Source organism: Ovis canadensis, chromosome 16 (genome assembly GCF_042477335.2).
Source record: "Ovis canadensis isolate MfBH-ARS-UI-01 breed Bighorn chromosome 16, ARS-UI_OviCan_v2, whole genome shotgun sequence".
Lineage (NCBI taxonomy): Eukaryota > Metazoa > Chordata > Mammalia > Artiodactyla > Bovidae > Ovis > Ovis canadensis.
In genome coordinates this window covers 54,598,970-54,626,585 of record NC_091260.1, presented here as the reverse complement: position 1 = coordinate 54,626,585, position 27,616 = coordinate 54,598,970, and the positions used below count along the sequence as shown (strand labels likewise).

At 47.6% G+C, this 27,616-nt stretch overlaps 1 protein-coding gene and 1 long non-coding RNA gene across 2 annotated transcripts in view; both read right to left on the bottom strand.

The window, feature by feature from the left end:
- Window positions 1-4,398: 4,398 nt before the first annotated feature.
- On the bottom strand, window positions 4,399-6,374 carry LOC138421641 (uncharacterized). The gene is made up of 3 exons (XR_011249569.1): window positions 6,225-6,374; window positions 6,074-6,118; window positions 4,399-5,503 (listed from the first exon to the last, which is right to left on the bottom strand). It is a non-coding gene; the product is annotated as an uncharacterized lncRNA (long non-coding RNA).
- Window positions 6,375-8,500: 2,126 nt separating this feature from the next.
- Window positions 8,501-27,616, bottom strand: part of MTMR12 (myotubularin related protein 12) — a 66,396-nt gene continuing 47,280 nt past the window's right edge. Inside the window, exons 9-16 of the mRNA XM_069555953.1 lie at window positions 25,523-25,629; window positions 24,464-24,588; window positions 22,445-22,523; window positions 20,848-20,918; window positions 18,297-18,469; window positions 15,739-15,906; window positions 14,690-14,851; window positions 8,501-11,380 (exon numbers count right to left, since the gene is read on the bottom strand). Of these exons, the coding sequence (XP_069412054.1) occupies window positions 10,811-11,380; window positions 14,690-14,851; window positions 15,739-15,906; window positions 18,297-18,469; window positions 20,848-20,918; window positions 22,445-22,523; window positions 24,464-24,588; window positions 25,523-25,629 (1,455 nt within the window). The 3' untranslated portion in view covers window positions 8,501-10,810. The remainder of the gene's footprint in view (window positions 11,381-14,689; window positions 14,852-15,738; window positions 15,907-18,296; window positions 18,470-20,847; window positions 20,919-22,444; window positions 22,524-24,463; window positions 24,589-25,522; window positions 25,630-27,616) is intronic.

Genomic DNA, 27,616 nt, shown 5'->3' with positions numbered 1-27,616 from the left:
CTACCCAGCCTATTCTCTCTGGGAGTCATGAATACTCTAAACCACCTGGTCTAAGAACAGGGGTACCCAAAAAGGCGGCTCACTGGGACACAGCCATGGAACTGTATCTCTGAACTGAGCAGCTATGGGTGTCAGGCTGGAATTCATGGAGCTCAGTTGCCCTTTGTCTTGACAACTTGGCTCCCTTCTGCCTGAGTCGGCCCAGGATAAGTTCTCCTTGTGCCGACAACACACTGAGCCCTTATTCCCTGGCATGTGCTATGTTATTGCGAAGAAAACCGACAAATTTTGAAGCTGCTCACACAGTAGAAGCATAGATCAAACTGGTTAGGCACAGGCAAGAAATGCCATGTGTTACATTACGTTTTTCTTACCTCCTACTATAAACAGAGGCTGTTTAATGTCTTGGCATTTTGCTCTTTTTTTTTTTTTTAATCACAAAACATTTATTTCTTGAATTCTGGCTGTTGTTTCCTGGTGTCTCATAGCTCAGAGGATTTGGGATGGTGGTGCATGTTTGAGAATGTTATTGCACTTGAAAAGACTAGTGGGGCGCCTTGGAACTGGATGAATGTATGGGTGCTCTGGGAATTGAAAACACTACAGTTATTTGATTTTAAGTAAACAAAAGGTTCTAATTCATAGTAAGGACTGAATCACATACTCATCTAGTTTAATTTCGCCACTTCCTGGGAGGCAAGGGACAGGGTGGGTCAAATATTCAAGAATTCTGGGAAATCAGGCCCTCTAACCAGAAGCTCTGGGGCAGGACGGAATTCAGCCTCCCAGTAGAAATAAGAAGGGCATTTAGAAATGTCCACAGGCATTGAGGATATATAGGAATAGTATCCCTTAAATAAGAGGGGAGCCACAGGTAGTCCCACATTTGGAATCTGGGGAGAAATCACGGAATTTATCTTGAGGTAGGAGAGAGCAGAAAGGGTTAGTTGTTACAAAAGCCCTTTATGATGCTCTCTGAGGTGCTATTATATAAAATGCATTGGAACTCTACCTCTAATTTAGAGGAATTTTCACAAGATCATGCTGAGTGAGGCAAGATAAGGAGATACGGGGACTTCCCTAGTGGTACAGTGGATAAGAATCCTTCAGCTAATGCAGGGGATGGACACCGGTTCAATCTCTGGTCTGGAAAGATTCCATATGCTGCAGAGCAACCAGGTCCGCACACCACAACTTCTGAGCCCACACATCACAACTATTTGGAGCCAGTGTGCTCTCGGGCCCAAGAGCCGCAACTACTGAGCCTGTGTGCTGAGGCTACTGAAGCCCATTGGCCTAGATCCTGTGCTCTGCAACGAGAAGCCACTGCAATGAGATGCTCACACATCACAACTAAGAGTAGCCCCCACTCGCCGCAATTAGAGAAAGCCGGCTAGCAGCAACAAAGATGCAAAGCCACCAAAAACAAATTGTTTTTTAAAAAGAGATATGGGTATAATCAACACCCTCCTAAGTTCATATGGTCTCTCAGAGGGTTCCTGGCAGGGCTGGGCCCCATTGCTCGCTGCAGTAACTTACGTGAACCTTTCCTAATTGCTCACTTATTCACGCTGTTACTTGGGATCACTTGCCAGATAAACAAGTTGCATTCAAACATTTGTCTCAGAGTCTTGACTACTGGGTAAATCCAAACTAAGCCAATGAGTAACTTCCCTGGTGGTCCAATGGTTAAGAATCTGCCGGCCAATGCAGGGGACACAGGTTCAATCCTTGGTCCAGGAAGATCCCTTCTGTCACAAGGCAACTAAGCCCGTGCACCACAACTACTGCAATCTGTGTACTCTAGGGCCCATGTGCTGCGATTACTGAAGCTCATATGGCCTAGAGCCCGTGCTCCATAGCAAAGAGCAGTCTCTGCTCAGCACAAGTAGAGAAAGCCCACGTGTAGCAACAAAGACCCAGCACAGCCAAAAATTAATTAATTAAAAAAGAACAAACAAAGACATAGAGACCTTAGGTGGCAGCACAATGAACCAAAAACTGCAGGCTGACTTCATATACCCTAAGCCTCCCATATAACTGTAGGGAACAGGGAGGAGTTCCCCCAGATACGACTATGACTGAACACCCAGTAAATCTTAACTACTGATATATATAATGATTGAAGTCATGACTTGATCCAAGTCAATTTGGCCATTATATAATTGTGACACTCTTCTGCTAAGTCGGTAGCTTCTGGAAATCAGCAGTGGGCAGAGGCAAGAGTATATCCCAAGTACTGACACATCTTACTGCCAGAAGATGCTCAGCAAACCTTTGGAGGTAGATTTTGAACATCTGAAGTGCTTACGTAGCCACCTATGGAACTTGGATTCCTGTTTGGGGTATTTCAAATGTTAACTGCTCCTGGTTAAGTTTACACACACACACACACACACACACACACACACCTCTGTTTACATAAAGTATTTAAATGACCACATAATAATAGCTAACATTTGTTGAACATCTACTATGTAATAGACACTTAAGAGGAACTCATCATTAATCCTCCAAAGCTTCAATAAGATGGGTTCTGTGAATGCTGCCATTTTACTGGGAGGGAGGGACAGTAACTCCCTCAGCCAAGTCCCACAATTCGTAAGTTGTGAATCAGGGGTTCAGAAATTCAGGTAGTTTGGTTCTAGAGAGGCCACCCCTTAACTATCCCACTCCTCAGCCCCTGATAAGGGCTGCTGTCAGTCAATGTAAACACAGCAATGTGACATTCACAATATGATGAAATTTGAGAATTTGACAGGGAATGATAGCCTCACAATTAATAAGCAGTGAGTAGCTGGCATCTGTGCTGGGCAGGCAAGCGCACAGCACACTCAGAGCTGGGGGGCATGGCCCAGCAAAGACCCCGCCCCACAGCTGGCTGGCCCAGACTCTCCGCCCCGGATCTGGAATGGGACCAAGATTCCAATTCAATCTTACTGGTCTCTTGAAAAGTTGCTGTGGGAGTTTCATTCCACTTCATCAACCGGGAAGACAAGAAAGCTAGTATGCAGACCCAAGAACAGCAAAGAATGCTCAGAATAGACTACATGGGCTTCAGGGAGAATTCCCTGGTCATCCCATGGCTAAGATTCCACACTTTCAATGCAGGACCCAGGTTCGATCCCTGATCAGGGAACTAGATCCCACATTTTGCAACTAAAGATCCCATATGCTGCAATGAACTCACCTGCTCCAGCTAAGACCCAGAGCAGCCAAAAAAAAAAAAAAAGACTACATGGGCTTCAGGAACAGAGATCCAACAGCATCTCTGACCCCCACCTTCAAACTCACGGTCTCTCTTTTTGGCTTAAGATACTGTAACCCAGAATTCTAATGGATGCATCCATCACATGTTTTCAGGTCAAAAAGAAGAAAAAAAAATCACATAACTACTTTAGGAAGATTCACTGGCAACATGAGAGAAGGGACCAAGAGCAGAGAGAAAGGAGTTTAGAATGATGATCCCGGCAACAGAAAATGATGGTGCAGAGATGATGGAAACAGAAATAGGGGGCTGTGGGCGGTGGGGGGAAGGGAGAACATGAACATTCCGGTTCTTTCTCTGAGTTTCATTATATCTTCCTGGTGGCCAGGTAGTTTTATAAGGATAAGGTTTCTCTTCTCTCATAAAACACTAATATAGTCCTAGGCACCTTTCCCCCCTTGTTTAGAATTAATTCTTGTAGGGTTTATTTTACAGATTTTCCATGGAATTCCCCAGTGGTCCAGTGGTTAAGATGCCACACTTCCACTGCAGGGAGCACAGATTCAGTTTCTGGTTGGAGAAACAGGCTCCTGCATTCTGGAGGCGTGGCCTCCTCCAGAACAATCCAACTTTTTTTTTTTTTTTCACTTTTTGGCCATGCTGCATGGCATGTGAAATCTTAGTTCCCTGACCAGGGATTGAACCCATGGGCCCTGAATTGGAAGCAAAGAGTCTTAATCACTGGACTGCTGGGGAAGTCCCCAAAATCCAACATTTCATTACAAAAACTTCCAAACACAGTCAGTTTTAAAGAATTTTGTGGACACTCGTACTCCCACACACCCAGCTCGAGATCACATCACTGTCGTTTTATCTACTGTTATTCACTTTATCACATATCTGGCCATGTCCATCCCTCTACCCAGCCTCATTGTGTTGATGCCATTCAAAGTAAAACGCAGACAACAGAGCATTTCCCCATAAATAATTTGTTGGCAGTATCATTAACTAGAGTTCAAGATTTGCTTAATATTCTCTTAATGCAAAATCTAAATACAGTGAAACACACAGCTTAAATGTAATTTCACCGAGATCTGTCGCACACCTGTATAAGCCAAATGCTTATCAAGATGTAGAATGCTGTATACCCTGAAGAAACCAAAATTGAAAAAGACACATATACCCCAACGTTCACTGTAGCACTATTTATAATAGATAGAACATGGAAGCAACCTAGATGTCCACTGACAGTGAATGGATAAAGAAGCTGAAGTACATATACACAATGGAATATTGCTCAGCCATAAAAAGAAAGGCATTGGAATCAGTTCTAATGAGGTGGATGAATCCAGAGCCTATTATACAGAGTGAAGTAAGTCAGAAAGAGAAAGACAAATATCGTATCAGTTCAGTTCAGTTCAGTCGCTCGGTCATGTCCGACTCCTTGTGACCTCATGAATCGCAGCACGCCAGGCCTCCCTGTCCATCACCAACTCCTGGAGTTCACTCAAATTCATGTCCATCGAGTCGGTGATGCCATCCAGCCATCTCATCCTCTGTCATCCCCTTTTCCTCCTGCCCCCAATCCCTCCCAGCATCAGAGTCTTTTCCAATGAGTCAACTCTTTGCATGAGGTGACCAAAGTAATGGAGTTTCAGCTTTAGCATCATTCCTTCCAATGAACACCCAGGGCTGATCTCCTTTAGAATGGACTGGTTAGATCTCCTTGCAGTCCAAGGGACTCTCAACAGTCTTCTCCAACACCACAGTTCAAAAGCATCAATTCTTTGGTGCTCAGCTTTCTTCACAGTCCAACTCTCACATCCATACATGACCACTGGAAAAACCATAGCCTTGACTAGATGGACCTTTGTTGGTAAAGTAATGTCTCTGCTTTTGAATATGCTATCTAGGTTGGTCATAACTTTTCTTTCAAGGAGTAAGCATCTTTTAATTTCATGGCTGTAATCACCATCTGTAGTGATTTTGGAGCCCAAAAAATAAAGTCTGACACTGTTTCCCCATCTATTTCCCATGAAGTGATGGGACCAGATGCTATGATCTTCGTTTTCTGAATGTTGAGCTTTAAGCCAACTTTTTCACTCTCCTCTTTCACTTTCATCAAGAGGCTTTTGAGTTCTTCTTCACTTTCTGCCATAAGGGTGGTGTCATCTGCATATCTGAGGTTATTGATATTTCTCCCAGCAATCTTGATTCCAGCTTGTGCTTCTTCCAGCCCAGCGTTTCTCATGATGTACTCTGCAAATATCGTATACTAACGCATATATATGGAATCTGGAAAGATGGTATTGAAGAATTTATTTACAGGGCAACAGTGGAGAAACAGACATAGAGAACAGACTTATGGACACGGGGAGAGGGGAGGAGAGGGTGAGATGTATGGAGAGAGTAACATGGAAACTTACACTGCCATGTGTAAAATAGATAGCCAATGGGAATCTGCTGTATGGCTCAGGAAACTAAAACAGGGGCTCTGTATCAACCTAGAGGGGTGGGATGGGGAGGGAGATGGGAGGGAGGTTCAAGAGGGAGGGGACATATGTATACCTATGACTGACTCATGTTGAGGCTTGACAGAAAACAACATAGTTCTGTAAAGCAATTGTCCTTCAATTAAAAAAATTAATTAATGAAAAAAAATGTAGAGTGCTGGACTTCCCTGGTGGTCCAGTAGTTAAGAATCTGCCTGCTAATGCAGGCAACACAGGTTTGATCCCTGCTCTGGGAAGATTCCACATGCCCCGGAGCAACTAAGCCTGTGCACCACTCCTGAGCCTGCACACCCTGGAGCCTGAGCTCTGCAACAAGGGAAGCCATCACAAAGAGTAAGTAGCCTCCACTCACCGCAACTAGAGAAAGCCCACTCGCAGCAATGAAGACCCAGTGCAGCTAAGAACAAAAAAAATAAAGATGTAGAATGCTGCCATCATTCTGGAACAAGTCCTCCTGCCCCTTTCCCAGCCCATCCCCGCCCCCACACCTGCACCCTCCTCACCCCGATCTGCTGTTCTCCACTCTAGGTATAGTTTGGCTGGGGCTGTGTTCAGTTCCCCCTGCAGCCATGCATTCCAGGCCAAGGTCCTCAGGTCAGTCTGAGGGATGAAATGTCGCCCTTTCGCATTCCTTCCCAGCCCAGGAATGGCACGCCCTATGCCCTTTCAGTGTGGGGAGCTGTGCCCTTTCAGCGCTGGGAATTAGCAGTGCACTCGCCTGCCCCAGGCCTCTGATTATTTGAAAAGTTCTCCATTCAAGACTAAAACAAACAAATGTCACTTAGCTTTTCACAAAAGGAATATTCAAACCTAGTTTTTTGAAAAAAAAAGTTTACAAAAACTGGACTGACCAGCAAAACTAGATTTTTTAAAAAAGCCACAGACTTCTCTAGCTGTCCACTGGTTAGGAATGTGTATATTTCCATATGATTACATACCTTCATATTCTTAAACTGCTAAAGGCAGATGGTGTCATGGGAGGATTAAAGACAAAAGAATTTAAAAGAACCTAGGCCTGAACCACAAAACAGACCAAGATGTCTGTTTTTAGAGATACAGAACCATCATTCTAACAAATAACTTTCCTGTTCAATATATAAGTGACCCTTAACCAGTTACTTTGTTATTACCCATGGCCGGCCTGATTGTCAGTACATTCCCATATAAGCCCTTGCACAATACCTGGTTACACCGGAGCCCAAGGCACAAACAGGGCCTTCTCTTTCCAACCCCCATCTAATATTTTTATGTTTGGGGATGGTTGCTAGAAGGGTTCATGTGGAAGGACCTGTCACTGAAGGCCCTGTCCCCTGGCCCTGCAGTGGTCCTGGCCCAGGGTGGGCTTCACAAATGCCCTAGGGCCCAGCAGGGTACAAGCACGGAGACTGTCCTGTTAAGAAACAGTGAGCACAACCAGGGGAGGGGCTCAGAAAACAAACGAGAGTCCAGGTTCCCTCTGCCCGTCCATTCACCTTCCAGGCCAGGAGGTGACACAGGAGGCAGGCAGTCTGTCCTCAGCAGGAGCCACCTCTCCCCGCTGTCCTGTTTCACACTGGATGGGGAATGAAATGCTCACTCTTCCCCGCCCTGCTTTCCCTCAGTGCCCCCACGGCCCTCACTTGGAAATCCAGGAACAAGCAAAACGTGGAGACAGGGAGTCCCCCCAAGACCAAGAGCCAGTTAGCAAATGTGGAAAACAGGACTGGAGTCGGCTAACCTCAGGGCTTCCCAGGTGGCGCTAGTGGTAAAGAACCTGCTGCCAATACAGGAGACTAAGAGATGCGGGTTGGATCCCTGGATCGGGAAGATCCCCTGGACAAGGGAAGGGCCACCCACTCCAGTATTCTTGCCTGCAGAATCCCATGGACAGTGGAGCCTGCCAGGGTCACAGTCGGACACAACTGACGTGACTTAGCATGCATGCGCTCTTAACTTGTAGAGGCTGGAACTTCTAACAGGAGTTTAATACAAGTATCAAGCACCTGGTGCACATGAGGGCAACGTGGCAGCAGGGGGAGCACACGGAGTCCCAGGGATGGCTCAGAACCGGCCCCGTGCCAGGCCTGGCCCAAGGCAACAGAGGGGTGAGCAGAGCCAGGGGAGAAGGCCGCGGGCAGGAGCGGGCAGAGAACAGAGCTTCTCAACCAACAGCGATAGGTCTCAATCTCGCAGACAAATGCTGAACGAATGAATGAGGAAAAAGTCCTCCTTGTACACACCATCCCGCCCAGGCCAGCCTGCTTACTCTCTGAGGCAGGAAATGAAGCCTTTTCTCTTTCATCAAACCCCTTCCATCGACAGTTATTCTCATTTTATATATCCCCACAAAAGCAAAGAGGCAGTGATATTTCAGGGATTAAAAAACTCTCTCCCTTTACTTACCCTATAGGCATGGATGCATGCCGTCACCTCAGTTGTGTCCAACTCTGTATGACCCTATGGACCGTAGTCCACCAGGCTTCTCTGTCCATGGGGATTTTCCAGGCAAGAACACTGGAGTGGGTGGCCATGCCCTCCTCCAGGGGATGGATCTTCCAACCTGAAACTCTTGTCTCCTGCACTGGCTGGCAGATTCTTTACCACTAGCGCCACCTCCTTACCCTATAGGGTCCTACCTTATTTTATTTTTGTCATAGTATTTTATCACCTCCTGAAATTTTAAATCTCTATTTGGCTACTGGTTTTCCATCCACCCACTAACCAATCAACCACCTCCCCCCACGACACACACAATAACTAAGTGAAAATAATTATTCCATGTTATACCAACCACACCAAATACAATATTGTAAATTGTGCTTTAATTTCTGCAATCAGATACGATGCAGTGAAATACAAGTATAAACTTTCATTGTACATCCAGAAAATAAAAAGAACATTTATACAGATTTAGCCCAACAGCTTATTCCCTTAAAAAAAAAAAAGTTTCTAATGTAATTAAAGCTAATTTATCTTCAGTGTAAAAACTTGGAGGTATAAACAAACTCAAGATATTATATACAGGAAATTAATATACATTTCCAAACGTGCACAGTGCAGCATTTTAGACAAAGTAAATGATCCCATTTTAGCTTTTACTGTTAACCATAATCCATATCTCAATCTTGAATAAAAATGTCACAATATATAAATCCACTGAGAATTCTGTACACAAATACAAGTTTATAGAAATCTCATTTCAGATATAAATACATAAACTGTCATGACCTTACATGTTAAAACAGCTTATTTTTCTATTGTAATTTTATTTTTTAAAAAATCATAGAAAAATATTTCAATGCACATTCAACTGCTATGAGAGGGGTCATGACCTTGTGCCTTTGAACCACTTTATGGACTGTAAAGCATCACACCGGGCATTTTTGGAATGAAAATTACTAAAATCTTAAGACTGAAGAGGCTACTGTATAAATATTCCCATTATAATATGATCACAAAACTAGTTAACTCCATAGTGTATCTGGGAGGCAGTGGGGCAGAGAAAGGAGGTTAGTGCTAATTTAAGAAGGCCCACAGACCATAGCCAATGAATTAGGGTCATTTTAAAGTCCCCACTGCAAGCCTACACTGACCTTACTAGTGAGACTCTTAAGGCAACCAAGACTGGGCATGTGTTTGGCCCCAGACGCATAAACCCTATCCTCCCCTCAATCTCCATCATCTTAACAGACCAACAAGGCTTGAGCATCAACTCAGCGTGGGGAGGACTGCAAAGCAATTTCTTGTGGTGTACAAAAGACGATTCAGTGCAAACCGAGAAATTCCTCTTTGTCAACAGTTTCAACTTTTCTTATTGCCCTTCAGCAACTGAAAGCTTTTCTAAATAGGTAATGTTCAAATTGGAATCCATACTGGAGAGCAAACAGATATAAAAGGCAAACTTCTGATAGGGAACATTCTGACGTGAGATCGATCATTTTTCCCACTTCCTTTTGTGGAACTGAACAGGTTTCCACGGAGAAAAAAAACAGGTCCTCACTAAATGTGCTTTTCCGGCACTTAAAAACTATAGATCATTTAAACAGCAGATCCAGGAAGGTTACCAGGCATAGTCAAGTTTCTTCTATGGCTTTTAAAATCGCTGAGGTACTATGTGGTCACCATCACTTCTGAGACTTATGCTTGACCGCTTCCCTATGATAGCTGCGTTCGACAGTGATCTTCTTCACTGGTCTGTAAGGTAGCAAAACTGGGGAAAACGCCTGAGGACGGCAGCCACAGATGCTCTGAAGCCTCGGCATGCTTTTGGAAAAAGGCGAAGCAATCTCTTTCAAACACTGCGTGCCTCCGGGACAATGGAGGCTCCTTTGGGCAAACCTAAGAGATTCCCCCAGTTTGACCCACAGGCTTAGCAGCAAGATCCCAGGACGAGGTACACCAAGGCAGGGATTGCGAAGGGACAGTGGAAAGCAGTGCACAGCCGGTGGTGGGGTGGGGACCTGGAGCTGTCAGCCGCGAGCCAGACCCTGCCCCCACATGAAGTGACACAGTCTGAGGATGGTCGGAAACATCAGGATGGTGACACGCATGGCAAGAGGACAGAGGAAAACTGCTACGGTTTGGAAATGAAGGCTGCACATCTTAACACCGCTATCTGAATCTGTTAATCCAACACACACACACACATCATATAAAGCTGAACACACACACACACACACACACACACACACATCATGTAAAGCTGAACTCCGGGATGGGCTAGAGAGACGCTACTCCTGACGACTGGATAAAGCACGTTGGCACAGGAAAGATGTGAGGACCGTACGGCATCCAAGCACAGCTTACCAAAGCCCTTTCTAAGTAGTAAAGTGGCTACCGTGGGGTCTAAGTGATGCTAACACAGAGGACACTGGCCACAGCTGTATTACGGGTCACGTACTAATTCCTTTCAATAATACTCGAGATACGGGTTTCAACTGCATAGTCTTTCAGAACTGGGGGGCAGAAATGAGAACCAGCTCTTTTCCAGAAGACCCAGGCTTCCCCTGGCAGTCGGCTTTAGCGTGACACACCGACGTGGAGAGCCGACGTGTCCAACCTCCTGTCCCAGCCTGCGAGGGTCCTCTCTCACCGCCATCGAGCAGGCCAGTCACACGTCCCCTAGGTCCACAAACTCATCTTCTCGCTTGGCCAAGTCGTCTTCATCTCCCAGGGCTTTCCACCCGCTGGTGGGCAGGACAGGCTTAGAGGAATGGCGCTGCAGCAGCGCGAAAGGGAACAAGGAGGACAGGCGGCCCGAGGTCCTCGGCGGCGAGGCAGCCTCTGCCTGGAGGGCCTCCTGGCTGTGGTGTCTCACCTCAACTTTCTCCTGTAGGCGCTGGACCTCCTCCATCATCTCCAAGAGTTTGCTCATGGTGGCCACTCCACCGCCACCCAGGATCTGGGCCTCCGGAATCCAGCGCAAGTAGCGCTGGGCCCAGACTTTGATTTCCGGGCCCTCGAGGCGAGGCAGCAGCAGCCCCTGGTAGCTGGGGGGCCTGCTGTGCCAGCCGTCATAGAACTCTCGGAAGCCGTCCTGCAGCTCCTCCGAGGAGTTGATCAGTTTGCTGATTCTCTTGCCCAGCAGGTTTTTAATTAAGTGATCCGTTTCTTCCCTGAAAAATCCTCTTTTGGGAGATGATTTCGATTGGGTGAGGGGCAGAGAAAGTTGTCTTTGATGCTTTGAGAGAGAACACAAATAAAAAAAGTCTCTGGTTAGCCCAAGAGCACAGTGACGGTTGTTTCCATCCAAAAAAAACAAACAAAAAGCATAATCCTACTTTAAGAAGAGTCATGAGAACTGCCCTGTGAACGCAAATTCATTACAATGCCGTCACTCACAGAGAGAAAGCGGCAGCGGGTGGGTGAGGGATACCTGTTTATTCCACGATGAGCATATCAGATGCACGCTGGGTTGCTAAACAAATGGGCGAGACCAGGCGCAGGGTATTAAGGACTCATGAAGAACAAGCTGAAGTTAAGACAGGCGGATGAGGACCTCTCTGGTAGTGCAGGGGTTAGGAGCTCGCCTGCCAATGCAGGGGACATGGGTTCGATCCCTGGTCCAGAAGGATTCTACATGCCAAGAGGCAAGTAAGACTGTGCACCAGGCTCTACAGCGCCCAGGCTCTAGAGCTCTGCGACTGGAGAGGCCATCGCAATAAGCCAGAGTGGAGCCACAAAGACCCAGCGCAGCCGGTAAATGAGTGAAGAAGAAGAGAGTCAGGGGAGTCTGGAGATGAGGCCTATTCATTTGTGAAGGGAGCAGAATGTTTCTTCTCTGAAAAACTTAGGGGGCTCGCTTCCACAATATTCTGAACACCTGTGAGGAAAGTGCCAATGCCCTGAAGAGCCTGTCGCTCCAACGAAATAACTTACAGGCTTAACTTGTGGGACGTCAGACATCCAGGGGGAGGTCAAGCCTAAGTCAGAAAGGTTCTTTTGGACAAAGAGACAGATGGGAGCAAAAGGAACTTGAGGACTGTCTAAATGGGCCGGGTGTTCTTGTCGACGAGCTGCACAGGGTGGAAGATGTTGAGAGCATCTATACGCTTGTCCTCCTCAGGAATTCGACCTGAAGCCAAAGCTAGGTGCTGTATTTTGGGATACACTGGGAGAGGGTTGTGAGGATGGTCAGACGGTTGCAACAGATCCTTGGTGCCTGAAGATAAAGGTAAAAATCTGCGGAGGAGCTGTTTCTCCCCATCTCTTTTACTCCTGAGGTGTCATGTGAAATAAGAGAAGGCAGAAGTTTTATTTTGGGGCTACGCTCCTAACTCTGTAACGTGTTCCTATCAGTGCTTCGTATTTATTACGGAGTGGAGAACAGACAGTAAAAGTAAACCGTAGAAAGCAAAGCCACTCACAACACCCCGAGGCAGAGACGGCCAGGATTCCCGACTTTCCATCTGGGGGCAGGAGAGGAAAGCAAAGCCACTCACAACACCCCGAGGCAGAGACGGCCAGGATTCCCGACTTTCCATCTGGGGGCAGGACAGGAAAGCAAAGCCACTCACAACACCCCGAGGCAGAGACGGCCAGGATTCCCGACTTTCCATCTGGGGGCAGGAGAGGAAAGCAAAGCCACTCACAACACCCCGAGGCAGAGACGGCCAGGATTCCCGACTTTCCATCTGGGGGCAGGTGAGCTGGGGGCCGGCCTCTTCTGCCCAGTGACCCAGGTGAGTCAGGGATAAGGGAAGCAGGCGGGACCTTCACTGCCTGCCGGGCTCCACGCTCAGTGCTGAACATGCAACCACTCACCCGGTCCTCAGAGTCACCATTACTGCCCCCGTTACACACCAGAAAACTAAGGCACAGTGGTTAAGTCAACCGCAAAGGCCCCAGCTACCAAGTGCCAGGTGTGGTTTCACACAGACTGGCTCCGGACGGAGCCTGAACTCTTAACAGAGCCCTCCCTGTCTTGGAAGCCCTTCTCTCAAGCCCAGAGTGAATGGAGCATTCTGGACAGGCCAGGTGGGGGCAGCACTGTGTCCCTGTAGCCTGGTCAAGGCCTGGGGCTGAGGCTGGGACCCCACACCTGAGCGGACCCCACAGTCTTGAGGGATAATTCCCAGGGAGCCCATTGGGTATTCCCAGGGCAGCTGTGGTTGGCCATGGCTCTTTGGTTTCTACAGAACATCTCCAAGGCTGCCTGTCCCCCCAAGAAGAGGCCCCAGGCCTGACACCAGGACCCCTTACCCAACGGCCTCAAAGGTTCTTGTCGGCCTACCGCTGGCCCTGCATGACCTAATACAACCTCAGATGCCCTGACCTGCGGCTCAAGCCTCTCCCACGGGCCAGCTCCTGCAACCTGGGCCCTTAGGTTCTCCACTCCCACCTATGAGAAGGGACCCTCAGAAAAACATGGCCTGGGCAGAGAAATGGACTTACAGGCAGAGCTTTCACTTCCTCCCTCAGACCTCTGGGTGCCCTCGCCCCTCTGGCGGGGGCAGCTGGGCCACCGTGGCCCGGCGGGAAGTGTGTGTGCAGCCACCAGGGGGCACAGCGCACCGACAAAGCTGACCTCTGGCTTGGCTATGCTGGAGCGCAGGGCAGCTCTGGCCCAGCAGACAGGACAGAGGTTGGACCAAGAGCACTAACACCCAGCCTGGGCCTGCGGACCCTTGAAGGGGTGAAGGGGCAGCCAGCAGAGGCATCTTCTGTGAGTGTTGGCACTGACTCATGGGTCCCCAAGCCCCTTTAGAATGGAGAACTGGTCAGGCCCCCAGGAGCCCCGCAGGACTTCTGAACCAGAAAGATGGTGGTGGAGAAGGCAGTGACATGCTGACTTGTGAGTGACCACCACTGAGCACCCTGCTCTCCTCTTTGTGGGGGGGCTCCCAAGTCAGGAGGCAGAACAAGAAATGCCATGTACATCATACATCATCTAGGGAATGTCGGAGTTTCAATAACTAGTAAAATCAGGAATAAATATCTAAAGGGAAACCCAAATAATTTGATGTTTGTCATTTAAGCCCAGGTCTGCAAATAACAGCCCACGGGCCCAATCTGGCCCGTGCCAGCCTCTGTAAATACTGGAACACAGCCAGGCCCGTCTGCTCACGTGGTGCCCATGGCTATCTTCCAGCTCCAACAGAATGGAGCGGGGAGGTGGTTGTGCCAGAGCTCTGTGGGCCCTGACAGAACATGCCAGTCACAAGCACCATTTTTAGCATGAAGAGAGGCCTTGCTAGCGAATACCTAAACTGGTACAGATGACACAAAACCCATCCTGTGATCAGCGTTCCCTCTGCTCTGTCAGTCACACTGGGGCAGGGCTGACACCCTCGATTCCCCGTGGCATCCCCAGTGACACTCAGGACAAACGTGCATCTGCCAAAGGCAAGGATGCTCAGGGGCCCTGACAACCTGCCCATCACAGTCTCAACTCTGCGAGAATGTGCCCAGAATCCACAGATTAAACGTAATCCTTCCAGACAAGGAGATCTCTGCACAGACGAGTGGGTTAGACATGCACAAATCTTACTTTGAAATGCGTTCCTTTCCGCTGGACTTTCTCCAGTTTTGGCTTCTCCATGTAAAGAGGGTTTGTGAACAACGTCTGGGCTTTGGGTTCAAACTGCACGGACCAATCCCACACGGTGAGAAGATTCAAAGGCTTGCTTTGTGAGTCCTGGCTCTCCCTGCCCTGCCAAAACAAGCATAGGTCACAGCATTTCAGGGAGGGCTGAGCAAAGCAGACAGTGCGGAGAGACAGGCTCCAGGACGGCGTACCCAGCCTCTGTGGCGCCGCACGTGAAGGCTGTGGCCATCGGTGGTCGCTCCCCGATGGCTTTCGGTGGGGAGGAGGCAGGACACGTTACTTCCAGCGGAACTTGCGCCAGCCACTGTACTGCACACGCTCACCACACCCCTCATGAGGTCGCTCCTATTTTTCCAATTTACCTTTGGGGAAATGGAGGCTGGGAAAACGAAGTGAACCACCTGAGGCCAATGAGGCTGGTGAGCAGCAAGGCTGCGTGACTGGAGGCCCGGGCTCTGTTTCCCACTCCCTGTGGGATGTGGTAAGATCCACCAGGAGGGCAGCTCCAGCACACTCCAGGCCCCCAGAGGGCTAGTCGGAGCCTTGATAGTGCCGAGTTGAAGCCCCGGGAGCAGGGCCTCAAGAGAGACTATAAAGATGTTTAAGGCAGAGAACGAAAGCCAAGCTCCCCTCCTCCGCCTCTACTCTCTTCTGAGTCACTCCTGGCATCCGTCAAGTGGAAGAGACGGCATCTGAGCTGTTCATAAAGACCACTTTTAACGTGCTGAATCCCCAGCTCTCACACTGGCTCCCAGCCCCGATATTTACCCTGTGACCCACAGTGACAGCCTCACTGTCTCAGTGACTCACTCTCAGAGATAATAATAATTCGGACTTGAGGATTACATATCAATACCCAGAGAGCACTCAGAACAGGGCCCTCTGTGTAATCACTGTTATAAAGAAAATATTATTTTCATCATCGCTCCTCTTACGTCTTACTTGTTAGACACGGCTTCTTCAATACACAGGCTCCTAAGAGCGACTCTTACCACGTTTGTATCTTTTTGATGAGGCGAATTGAAGAAGAAGGTGCTAAAAATAGGTATGTACAGGCTGTCAGACAAAACGGTCAGGTACGTCTCTGTGAACTCGAACGCTGGAGGATGCTGGTGCACCAGCTGCCACACGCAGTCCAAGAAGAGCAGGAACACGGGAGCCTACGTGAAGACAAGACGCGTGTGATGGAGGGGTGCCAACGGTCCGAAGCCAGTGGTCCCGGGTACAGTGCAGCCACCTGGACAGCTGCCTCTCTGGGCACTGCATGCTCTGGGAAGCACATTCCAGGTGACTGCCATTCCCAACTGCATCCCATCAGCAGAGACAAACATGCTTGACTGAAAAACCACACACCCGTGGATTAACCTCAGGACTCGGCAGTAGCTCCCTATGGGAAAGACATTCCCAAGATGGAGAATCTCCTTGCCCATCGACGCTGGCAGAAGAGCAGTTGCAACTGAGCCTGAGGACAGGAAACGCTAACTCTGAACCTCAAGTGAAGCACTATTCCGCACCAAAGAATGCCACTCTCCTCACTAGTAGCACTGTATTACCAAAAAAACACCAAACAAACAAACAAACAAACAAAAAAACCACAAACTGCTCGGTTTCTTCAAATTTTGTGATTACTCTTTTCTCTGCCCTGACAACAGAGCTTCCCTGTTGGCTCAGACGATAAAGAATCCACCTGCAATGTGGGAGACCTGGGTTTGATCTCTGGGTTGGGAAGATCTCCTGGAGAAGGGAAAGGCTACCCACTCGAGTATTCTGGCCTGGAGAATCCCCATGGACAGAGAGGAGCCTGGCGGACTATAGTCCATGGGGTCACAAAGACTGAGTGACCGCCCAGACAATGAGGGCCCAGAAGAGAAAGCGGATGGGAGAGAAAGCAGAAGTGGCAAAAATGAGTTTCTAACATTTTTCACAAATGCATTTTTTTTCATCGATGGCCTCTTTTATTAGCTTCAGAGGCAAGCTCTTTCTTAGCAGAGTTTCTGAGGGCACCCTGTCGTTCCCCAGTGCTCCTCCTCAGTCACCAGTGACCCCATCAGGTGGACAGGCAGACTGCGTCACGGTCTCTCCATTTCTGAGCCAGGCTGAGGTCTCACACACAGCTCCTGAGAGGCAGGAGCTGGCAGTCCAGCTCTTGACTCAGTCCAGTCAATTGTGATGCGTCAATTACATCACAAACTGGACCACCCAGTTTTCCGTCAAAACTCCACGGTGTTGATGTTGAGATGTGAAGAAAGGTCTACGTGGCAACTTTATCTCACACCTCATTTTACGTTCAGTGGCATTAGATAAGAGTTGAAAATATTTGAATCTCATAGCATAGTCAGGGAAATGGGCTCAGAAAGTACAGGTGATTCCTCCCAGCCCTGGGTGAGCGGGTGGATCTGCTCTGGGGCTTCTTCCCCTTTAGACACGGTGCCCGTCAGTCCCCCTGCTCTCAAGATACACAGACTACACAAGACGTGCAAAAATACCCTCTTCCCAACACAGTACCAGCTCTGTTATTTGAGTGCCATCAACCTTTCGAATTAGTGTCTCAGAAAGGCAAGTCCCTTCTAAGACGAAAGATGGTGATGCATATTCATCATCAGCCTGACGGGACACGGATGAGTGCAGACCAGTCCTCAGAGAAATCTGCAGGCCCAGCAAGGGTGGCCTGGTCTCCCAGGACACACCAAGCCTTTATGGGCAGAAGCCTCAGCTCTGTTTCCAGAGCCGCTGTGTCAAGCTGCCCAGCACCGCAGACAGACATGCCTATTATCTGGGGGAAGAAAAACCACCAGCCGCCCTGCTAGCATCTGTTAGCTCTGCAGGTGATTTAATTACAGTTTACATGTTTTCATTTTTCCTTCCATGGTTGCTAATAATGCAGCCAACGCAGTTGGCACAGCTGTTAACCAACACAAGTACATCCCAGTTTGGGGGTGGGGGGACACTCATTTTCACTAACTGAACTGTCTCGCTATCTCTCCGGTGGTTGAATTCAGAAGCCCAGGCCTGCAGCTATCATGGCGAAGGCCCAGGTAATGGATAGCATTCACATAACCCTGGGCTTTATTTTGAAAGGGTTCATTGCAAGGGAAATTTACTTTATGTTATTATGTATTTTCTTATTATTATGTGTTATTATGTATTTTGTATGTATTATTATGTATTTTCTTGTTATTGTGTGTTATTATGCATATACAGGGAAACTTGTACCCTATTTACTTTTTGCAAAGACTAACTTACCAGAAATTGTGGGAGTCCCACTGAGTTCATTTTTATTTAAGTTTTACAAGTCAACATCACTTCCACCGTGAACTATAACACACCCTTGGGACATACAATATAGAAGAGAAGTTTCTGAACACACTTCTTAATAAATATCCCTTTTCCCTAGGAAGGGTTTCCAGTGTTTAAATCATTCACACTCACCGACCAGTGACCTGTCCTCGCCTTCCTGACAAGCTCCTAAGGTGTGCGCTGTGCAGGTATTAAAGGAGAGACAGGGCTCCGTGTGTCCGAGGCTGCCCAGGTCTGTGCCGAGGACACTCACCTCCTCCTTGTCGCTCTGACGGAGGTGGTTGCAGCGGTCCAGGAAGCAGTGGCCACCCATGATCCATTCCTTTTGGACAAGGCTCTGGAAACCGAAAATCGTTCGACAGTGGGGATCCATCATCACTTGCGCCAGAGAAGAAACGAGGCAGCAGAGGTCGGAGGCATTGTCCTCTGTGGTGGTGAGGGCGGGCGGGGGTTGCCGGGCAACAGTGCAGAGAGGAAAGAGGGGACCAAGTGTTAAAAGAGCTGCGGAGGGCGCAGGCAAAAGCAGGGCCCCCACACCAACGTCTACCCCAACAGTCAAGTTCTAATTCCCAAAAATGGCTGGGCCATTGGTGGCAAAAGGTAACATGTTCAGCTTGAGAGACAAACTTCTAGCCTGGCTGGCACTGGCTCCAAGGGACACTGGCACTAACGATGGACTCCTTACTGGTGAATAGATGCAACTCGGCAAACCCAGAGTCAGCACGGGGGCGTCAGATGCACCACACAATGAGGGCACAGTATGGCGGCTTGCTGGGCTCCACAGACCAAGTTTAAAACCCTCCCAGCTGGGGCATCAGGATCGCCATCCCTGAGCTCATTGTTTCACGGCTCAGCTGCTTCTCAGCCACCTTTCCTCCACTGCCTCTGCTTCGGAGAAAGGGTAACACTCTCGGACTGCACCAAACTGCTTTGATTGTCAGCTCCAGGGCTCTTGCCTTTCCGTCTGAGCACAGAGGGGCCTGCCTAGCCTAGAGGTGAAACTCTCCCTGGTAAGTATAAGCCATGTGTCCACCCCTCGGGCGACGGTACAAAACTCACATGATGAAAACTCCGCTCACATCCTTGTTCACCATCCACTACTCATAGCAAATAACAACATACGTCTACATCTGGGCATCTGTCTTAAGAATTTCCCAGTCCTGAAAGTCAAGGTCTACATCCTCGTAGTTTCTACTTTACAAAAAGAAGTGCCACTCAAGTTGCTATTTTAAAACGTCCACGAGGACAATGGTTCTGGTATTCACAGGGTTAGAGAAACTTCAGAATGAATCCTAAGTAGGGAGGTGTTTGCACTGTTAACCTCTCCTGTGACCGCGGGGCCAGGAAGCATTCCAGGGCCAGGCTTACTGTGCTCCTATATCTCTCAGGGAAAAAGTCTAAACTATGGGAACACCAGGGTTCAGAAGAAACAGATTTTTCTATTCATCTTTCTTTTGAAACAAGTTTTGGTTTTCAAGAGAATCTTCCTTCTTGTGTATGAAATATGTTATCAGTACACCTACAAGCCCCAGGAAGAGTGGCTAGCAAGTGAGATTTCAGAGAAGACACAGCTCCGCCGTCCGTTGGGAAGTGAGGCACAGCTCAGCCTCATCCACTGACCATTCACACCTCACTTTGCGCACCTCTGGGGTTGGTGCAGTCTGGCCTGGGTACTTGTACTTCTCAGCAACCCCAGTCTTTATCTCTCCTTTTCACCAGTTACTCAGTACTCTGTTCGGCCGCTGTAAACCAGATCTTTTTCAATAACACTCTTATGCCAGCTCTCTCTCAAACTCAATAGGGTGTAAACTTTTAGAAGGCAGAAGCATAGAGCTCTGTATGCGGGAGGTGCTCAGTCCACGTGTTCAAATTTAAGTCAGAGGATACAGAAGCCACAGGCTGACACATTTCCGGTCTGCTCACAGAAGCTAAGTCCCAGGAGTCAGACACTCTCCTAGAGAGTGTCAGAAAAATGATAAAAGCTTGAGGGTGTGGAAGCATGAGGCACTCTGCTTAAAGCATGGGGCCACAAGAAACTTCAAATATTCAATATGGCAGACAGTATTTTAGCTCAGATCTAACCAATCCCAGCAACAATCTTTGTTGAACGAGGCTTATACACACTGGGCCCACATGTACAGCAACTTCAGTCCACTGCGGAAAAGGAAATCGTGGACCACACAGTTTCTGCAACAACTGCACAAAGTTGTCAGACACAAAGATGCAGAAATAACAATTAAACTATCCATGGGTGTCTTCATACAAAAAAGGTCATCCAAACTTTAACCGAGTTAGTATAAAACAAAACCCCCAAATATCACAAAATGTGAGCTTTGGTAAAGATACCAAACAATTCCTTCTTGGGCTGCGGATACGTCTGCCAAGTTCCAAGTGAAGGAATGTATTTTTAAACTGTAACAATGAAATCCAAGGCAAGGATTCCAAGGTCAGGGTAAAAAGTATGAGTAGGATTTCTACACTAGCTCACTCCTTTTATAAGACAATCTTCCCTGGTGGCTCAGATGGTAAAGGATCTGTCTGCAACATGGGAGACCTGGGTTCGATCCCTGGGTCGGGAAGATCCCCTGGAGAAGGAAATGGCAACCCACTCCAGTACTGTTGCCTGGAAAATTCCATGGATGGAGGAGCCCGGTAGGCTACTATCCATGGGGTTGCAAAGAGTTGGACATGATTGACCGACTTCACTTTATAAGACAATTCCACTTACATAAATCTCTATATACAGAAACAGAACCCCAAGTAAATGAAAAAGGAAACCACCCTTTGTGCTTTAAATGTATTACCTAAAAGAAGAACGTTCATGTTTTGGGCTTCTAGACATTCTATAATCTCTACTGCTTTTTTCAGGCAGCGCCTATAAGGAGAGAGACAAGTAAAACAGATAATAGATCTTGAGCTTGGTATTATGAACAACAAGAAATTCAGAGGCAATCTAACTTGATCTTCAGTTTTCCATTTCACTTACTGTATCATACTAAAATTCTCCAGAAAAGAAACAAATTTATTGTTTACACTATTCAGGTACTGCAAGACATTCATCTGCTTATAGTTTTTATATAGTTATTATAGTTTTCAGAAGGGAATTCCAGAGTCGGACGTAAAAATGCTCTTAGACGACTCCTCAACTGGGAATTCTTACTGCAGATTTATACCTGAGTGTGGCAGTGAGTCCTCGTAAGACCCTAAAATGTCTATATCTGGAGGCTGTGCTACAGGCCCATTTTGTTTAATTCAGGATCATTGGCTAAATGTATCTGCCTGTCTGGAAAGGCCCATGTGTCCCGAAATCCCTTTGTCTCTCTAGACACACTATGCCCTTTGAAACTGTGGCCACCATCAGCAGCTCCCTCTGCTGGACTGATAACCCTGCCACGGGGGTGCCTCCCCCAGGCTCTTCACCTGGTTAGGGACACACACCTTCTCTACACGCCCCACAGAAAGAAAGGGCCTCTTATTTTATAACATCTATGACAATACCTGCAATTATATATTCAAATTATGGGACATGCAGCAGGCTCTTCAAAACCTATTTGCTAAGAAGGGTTTGGAGGCCTGCAGCTCCTCTGTACAAACCAGGCAGGTCTGAGGGAGAATGCAGAGCGAGGGGAGAGGGGGGCCCACCCTTTCCTCAGAGGTGCCCTGGGGCTGGAGCCAATCTCTCACTGGCTCTCACCCAAGCGTCATATCTGTTCTGCGCCTCCCTCTGCCCTCGCCTCTGTTTAAGGGCAATGGAGAGAAGCTATTCAAAACAGGAAGTAGGACAGGGAAAAAAGTTTTGTTCTCTCAGAATCTCTACTTAATCCCCCAAATGAGAAAGACTAATTGGCACTCATTATAGTAAAAAACAATTTAATATGTAAGAGACATAAAAGATAGAGAATTCTTTTAAAAAGTATGCAATAAAAACTCAGCACCTGGGAATTCCCTGGCTGTCTAGTGGTTAGGACTCCACACTTACTGCAAGGATGCAGGTTCAATCCCTGATTGTCACCAAACCACCCCCTGCCCAAAATAAAAACAAAACCAGAAAACTCAGCATCCCCCCACCTTCCCAACCCTCTGCCTCCTCCCTGGAGGTGAGCAGAGCAGCTCAGTTAGAATGCTGGGGTCCCACACCCCCTTTTCCGCAGCCTTCCCATCCCTGGTCCGTAGTCTCAGGAGCAGATCTGTGTGGGCAGGTAGCATATTCATAAATTCTGATCAGACATGCACAGAAATAATAAATAACAAATGCAAAATCCAGCTGAGCCCTGAACAGAACATGTGACCTAACAGTATTTAACTGTGAAATAGAAAACAGTTAAATTATTTGTCAGTTTGCTTTACTACTTTGGTTTACAGAACTGTGAAATTTACAAGCAAAACAACACCTTGAAATACCTGATTATGTCCAGCCAGCTGCTACTTTCCAGCAGGGAAAACCATTTGATGTCTGTGTCCCAAAATTCAGTACTATTATCTGAAAAGAAAGGAAACAGAGCGAAGAAGTCGGGCACTGTTTGCGGACACGCCGCTGTGGAACCTGTGCTGCTCAGTGGCGTGGCCCTCCGCTAGGCTGAGAATCCAGCACCGGGCTCCAGTTAAGTAAAGCACATTTCAAGCCTTCAGCTGAAGTGGTTTTTGAACTGTAAACCTCTGGAAGGGTGTGGTAGTCAAAAACAGACTTTTTTTTGCACAAGTAAAAAAGTGCCCTAAAATCTGTCCACCAAGTCACGGTCACCCCGTAACTTGACAAGGAGAAAAATATGCATTAGGCAGACACATCGACATTCAGCCTGCTGCTCTTAGAAGCGGAAGATGCAACAGACCATGTCCTATGCTGTGGAAACTTCCACTGGAGTCTTAAACAAACACATATTTATCCTGCACACTGGACACAACCTCCCAATCCAACTGGAGACAGAAGCACTGCATTTTACAGAAGTCTACTGCATGTGAAAGTTGCAAACTCAAATCAGTGAGAAGGCAGATACCCCTGCCAGTACTGGATGGTGACAAAAGAAGTGGGGAATCACAGTTCTGGATCGACCAGTGCAATTTCTTACTTCTCCTCCACATGCCTGCTTTTTGTCGGTGTGTTCCAGTTAGAGGTGTACACTGGTTTCCCTTGGTGTCACAGTCATCTTTGTCTCCAATGCCTGGCATAGCTGGTGTGTATAATGGAAATGCAATACACGTTGGCTGAATGACTAAGTAAATCCTAAGTCAGACAACTAGGCTAAAAACGAAAAGCTGAGAAACTGGCAATTAGCGTGACAAATATCAGAGGGGAAATACACATTCAAGAGTAAAGAGAGAGGGGGACATATGTGCGTCAGTGGCTGAATCATGTTGATGTACGGCAGAAACTAACACGACGCTGTAAAGCAATTATCCTTCAATTAAAAATAAATACACTTGAAAAAAAGAGCGAAGGGAAGGGATTTCCCTGGTGGTCCAGTGGCTAAGCCTAATCTTTCCCAGTGAAGGGGGCCTGGGTTCGATCCCTAGTCCAGGAACTAGATCCCGTATGTTGCAACTACAGAGTTTGCACACCTCAATTAAGAGTTGGCATGCCACAATGAAAGATTTCACATGCTACAAAGAACAGCGGAGATACTATGTGCTGCAACTGAGATCCAGTGCAGCTAGACACATAAATCAATGAATAAAATATCTTAAAAAAAAAAAAGAGTGAAGAGAATAGGGAATTCCCTGGCAGTACAGTGGTTAGGATTCAGTGCTTTCACTGCTGAGGGCCTGGGTTTAAGCCCTGGTTGGGGAACTAGATCCCACAAGCCACGTGGTGCCACCAGAAAAAAGGAGTGAAAAGAATCAACAGGTGACCGACCTTGATTAAATCTGATCCAAGGTCTGAGCCCTTCACACTGGGCAGCCTGGGCAGGGAAGGAGGAGTGGCAAGGATGGACATATTTAATTTTCTACTTTATACATTTCTGATTAACTGGGATTTTTTACACTGGAGTTTTATATATATATATGCTCAATCAGAAAAATAAAATACTCAGTGGAGGAGGAGTCCATTCAATAAGTGACTAAGAAAAACAAACAGATCATCGACCTTACAAAACAGCTGAGGAATACAGGTACTGCATAGTTCCACAGCTTCTAGAGGAAGAAGCCCAACGCTCACTGCTGGAGAAGGAAGAGAGGAGAAGGGTGGCTCTGTGTTTCTTGCTGAGAAGGGGCAATGGGACAAGAGCCCAGGGGAAAATGGTGGGAGGAAACGTGGCAAGGGCCACCAGCCCCATGGTAACCGGCCCCTCTGTTCTGTGACACCCACCCCTATAGCCGTGTCCGACCATGAGGAACCCAGGGACAAGGCACCACCTTTCACCCGAGCCATGTAGCACGTCTTTTTCCAGGTAACAGCGAGTTTTGGCTCAGGGTTCTTCTCACCTATCAGAAACAGCTGTTTGAACTTAGAGTACGCCATCTGGATTTCCTGCAGGGACAGGAAGTTGCTTGAGAGGTCTTCAGTCTTGGCGGTTTCATAGGGGGGCCTGTGGACGGTCTTGTAAATCCTAGGCACCAGAAAGGAACGAGACATTAGAAGAGCAGGCCTGAGTCAGAAACAGTTTCTCCTGAGCACTTCCTAGGCGCCAGGATCTGTGTGCAGAGCTCCCACCGACTCCTCCCCAGTGACGTAACTGCTGCCCAGCAGCGGCCACTCCTGGTCAGCCGGGGCCAGGAACTCAGAGACAAGGAGCAGGACCACCAAGTCTATAAACTGAAAGAGCCAGGATATGAACCAGGGCAATTTAACTCCTAAGTCCACTCCTTTTCTTGTTTTTAAATTCATCCAGTTTAGGGGTGAATAAAAACGTTTAACTTTTTTATTTTGAAAATTTTCAAACATGCCAGAACAGAATAGCACAGTGACATCTATACTTTGACCCAAATTTGACAACTGTCAATATTAAAGCCATTAGACTGCTGCTGCTGCTGCTGCTAAGTCACTTCAGTCGTGTCCGACTCTGTGCGACCCTATAGACAGCAGCCCACCAGGCTCCCCTGTCCCTGGGATTCTCCAGGCAAGAACACTGCAGTGGGTTGCCATTTCCTTCTCCAATGCATGAAAGTGAAAAGTGAAAGTGAAGTCGCTCAGTTGTGTCTGACTCTTAGTGACCCCGTGGACTGCAGCCTAGCAGGCTCCTCCATCCACGGGATTTTCCAGGCAAGAGTACTGGGGTGCCACTGCCTTCTCCGAGCCATCAGACTACTTTCCCCTAAATGCTTCAGCCGTGTGTCTCTCAATACAATGCAGTTGATGCACTTTAGGACCATGTCATCCCGACTCTTTTCAAATTAAAAATGACCTCGCTGAGCTGTATTCCCGGCACTGGAGGGCTTTATCAGTAAGTAAACTGAAATGGACTTACTCCCGAGAACTGTTCCCAGCTTCCTGGAAAAGAACCAAGCCAACTAAACAATAACAAGATGCGCGACAATGCTGACCTATCCGAGAAGTTCTTCTGGATCTGCAACACGCCATCATCCTGTTCTTTGGGCAGGGCCGACATTTTCAAGAGGGCACATCCGTTGTGGCACGACCAACACCATATCTGCAGAAGAGAAGGAAGGTTTTCCAGACATGATGTAAACCACCTTACAGAGGACAGGTAAGCTTAGCCATGAACTTCATACAGGGAAATTATACCTTCAATACAAAAGACCTGAATATAGTCAACTCTGTTATGCCAAGGAATCAATGTGTTATACTCACAACAAAAAGGACTGATCTAGTCTTAACACCACCACCACCACCTCAGGTCTAAGTAGTCACATTCAGACTCACTGACAGTCTAACATACACCTTATAACTTGGCTTTAGTGCTGGGAACCTGGAGGATAATAAAATCATCATCATCATTACTGTTATTGTCATTATTATTATAATAGAGACTATTATTACTATAATCATAGAGGTTATCACTGGGGTAAAGCTATTTCAGGATTTTACATGAGTTAAGTCATTTGATTCTCACAACCACACTCAGACAGGTTATGAGTACTAGCCCCAATAACAACAAGAAATAGGGCTAGAGAGACTGAGAAACTTCCCCAGGTTGCACACAGTACAGCAATGACTCTGAAGGCCCTACTCTACTGGGATGGTCAAAGGCGGGCAGCTCCCGTCATTACAGAAACTTCAAACTAGAAAACACGGACAGCTGGTTATTCAACATAACACTGCTAAGAGACTTGCACACGCAAGACACTGAATTTGGTTGTGAGAGGCTGGAAAGAAGGCTATGATGCTTTGTCTACAAAGAGCTTTATACTCCAAAAAGAGAAATAAGTTTGCAAATCTAATAGGAAGCAGAATGTGGTAAACCACAGGAGAAGGGAATTTCAATGAACAACAAAGGGTGGCAACAGAGGAAGAAATCAAGTGACTGCGCGTAAGTGACAGTCGACCGTTTTCAGCATTTTGCTAGAGACAGGGCGAGTTTCATTTGTTTGTTCTGTTGTACCGGCCCAGAAGGAGATTAGACGTGATTTGGGGGCAAAGTAATGTAATCTGCCAGTAGAACCTGAAATGGAGAAGGAAGGCTGGTTGGAGCAGCCTGTGTAAAGGTCTGGTTAAGGGTTTGACAGTGGCTAAAGCCCAGCCCTGCTCTGCTGACCAAGCTTTTGGGCCCGAGGTCAAAGGTCAACCAAGAGGATTTCAGCTGTCTAGAGAGGGCATCCTCTTGTGAGTCATCTGCAATGTAAGTATCAACTGTACACGGGAATACCAGCAGCAGCCTGGGCTGGAGATGAGCATGCAATCCAGCCGATACTCCGCACTACCCTCAGAAAGGGGAACTGGTTTGGGGTAAATTAGTACTGGGTGTGTTGGGTGTCTAGTGCCCACAGGACATCTGTGTGGAGAGACTGAGGGGGCGCCAAGGTGAGAGGAAGGCCGGGCTGCCGCTGCAGACACGGGAGCCGGCTGCCGGCTATGGAGGGGGAGCTGTTGAGGGACACAGAACTGCCTCGTGAGCTGCCAAAGCGAGTGCAGACCCTGTAAGACTCCTGGCGAGGCGGAAGGACTCCGACACAGACACAGCAGAGGCCCCTCGCTGCCCTCTTACTCCCCTCTCCAGTGTCACACTCCGCCCTGGCCCAGGCACTCCTGCCCGCTGGGGGGAGCGGCTCACTCTGAGAAAGGGGGACCCTCTCAAGCCATGACTGGTGACAGGTTCTAGGAAGTCAGGTGTTCTCATCCTCTTTATGCTCAACTGTAACCATCTCCTCTCAGCTCAGGCACAGCGGGGCCTTACATTCTCTATTTGAATCAGTAAATAGAAAGCAAGCAACATTCCTGGTCAGAGAGAAGACTTCTCACAGGAATTCAGCATAAGACACATGAGTTCCCCTATTATTATCTGTACAATTTCTGTCTGGGAAAGGGCCACAGGTTCCTCGTATGAAGGACTTGACAACAGACAAGAATTAGTTGGATGATCCTGTTTATCTTAAAAAGTGAATAAATCCCCCCATTATTTGCTAAGTCTCCTTTGGTTTTGGTCTTCTTAACTGAAGTACAGCTGATGTACCATATTA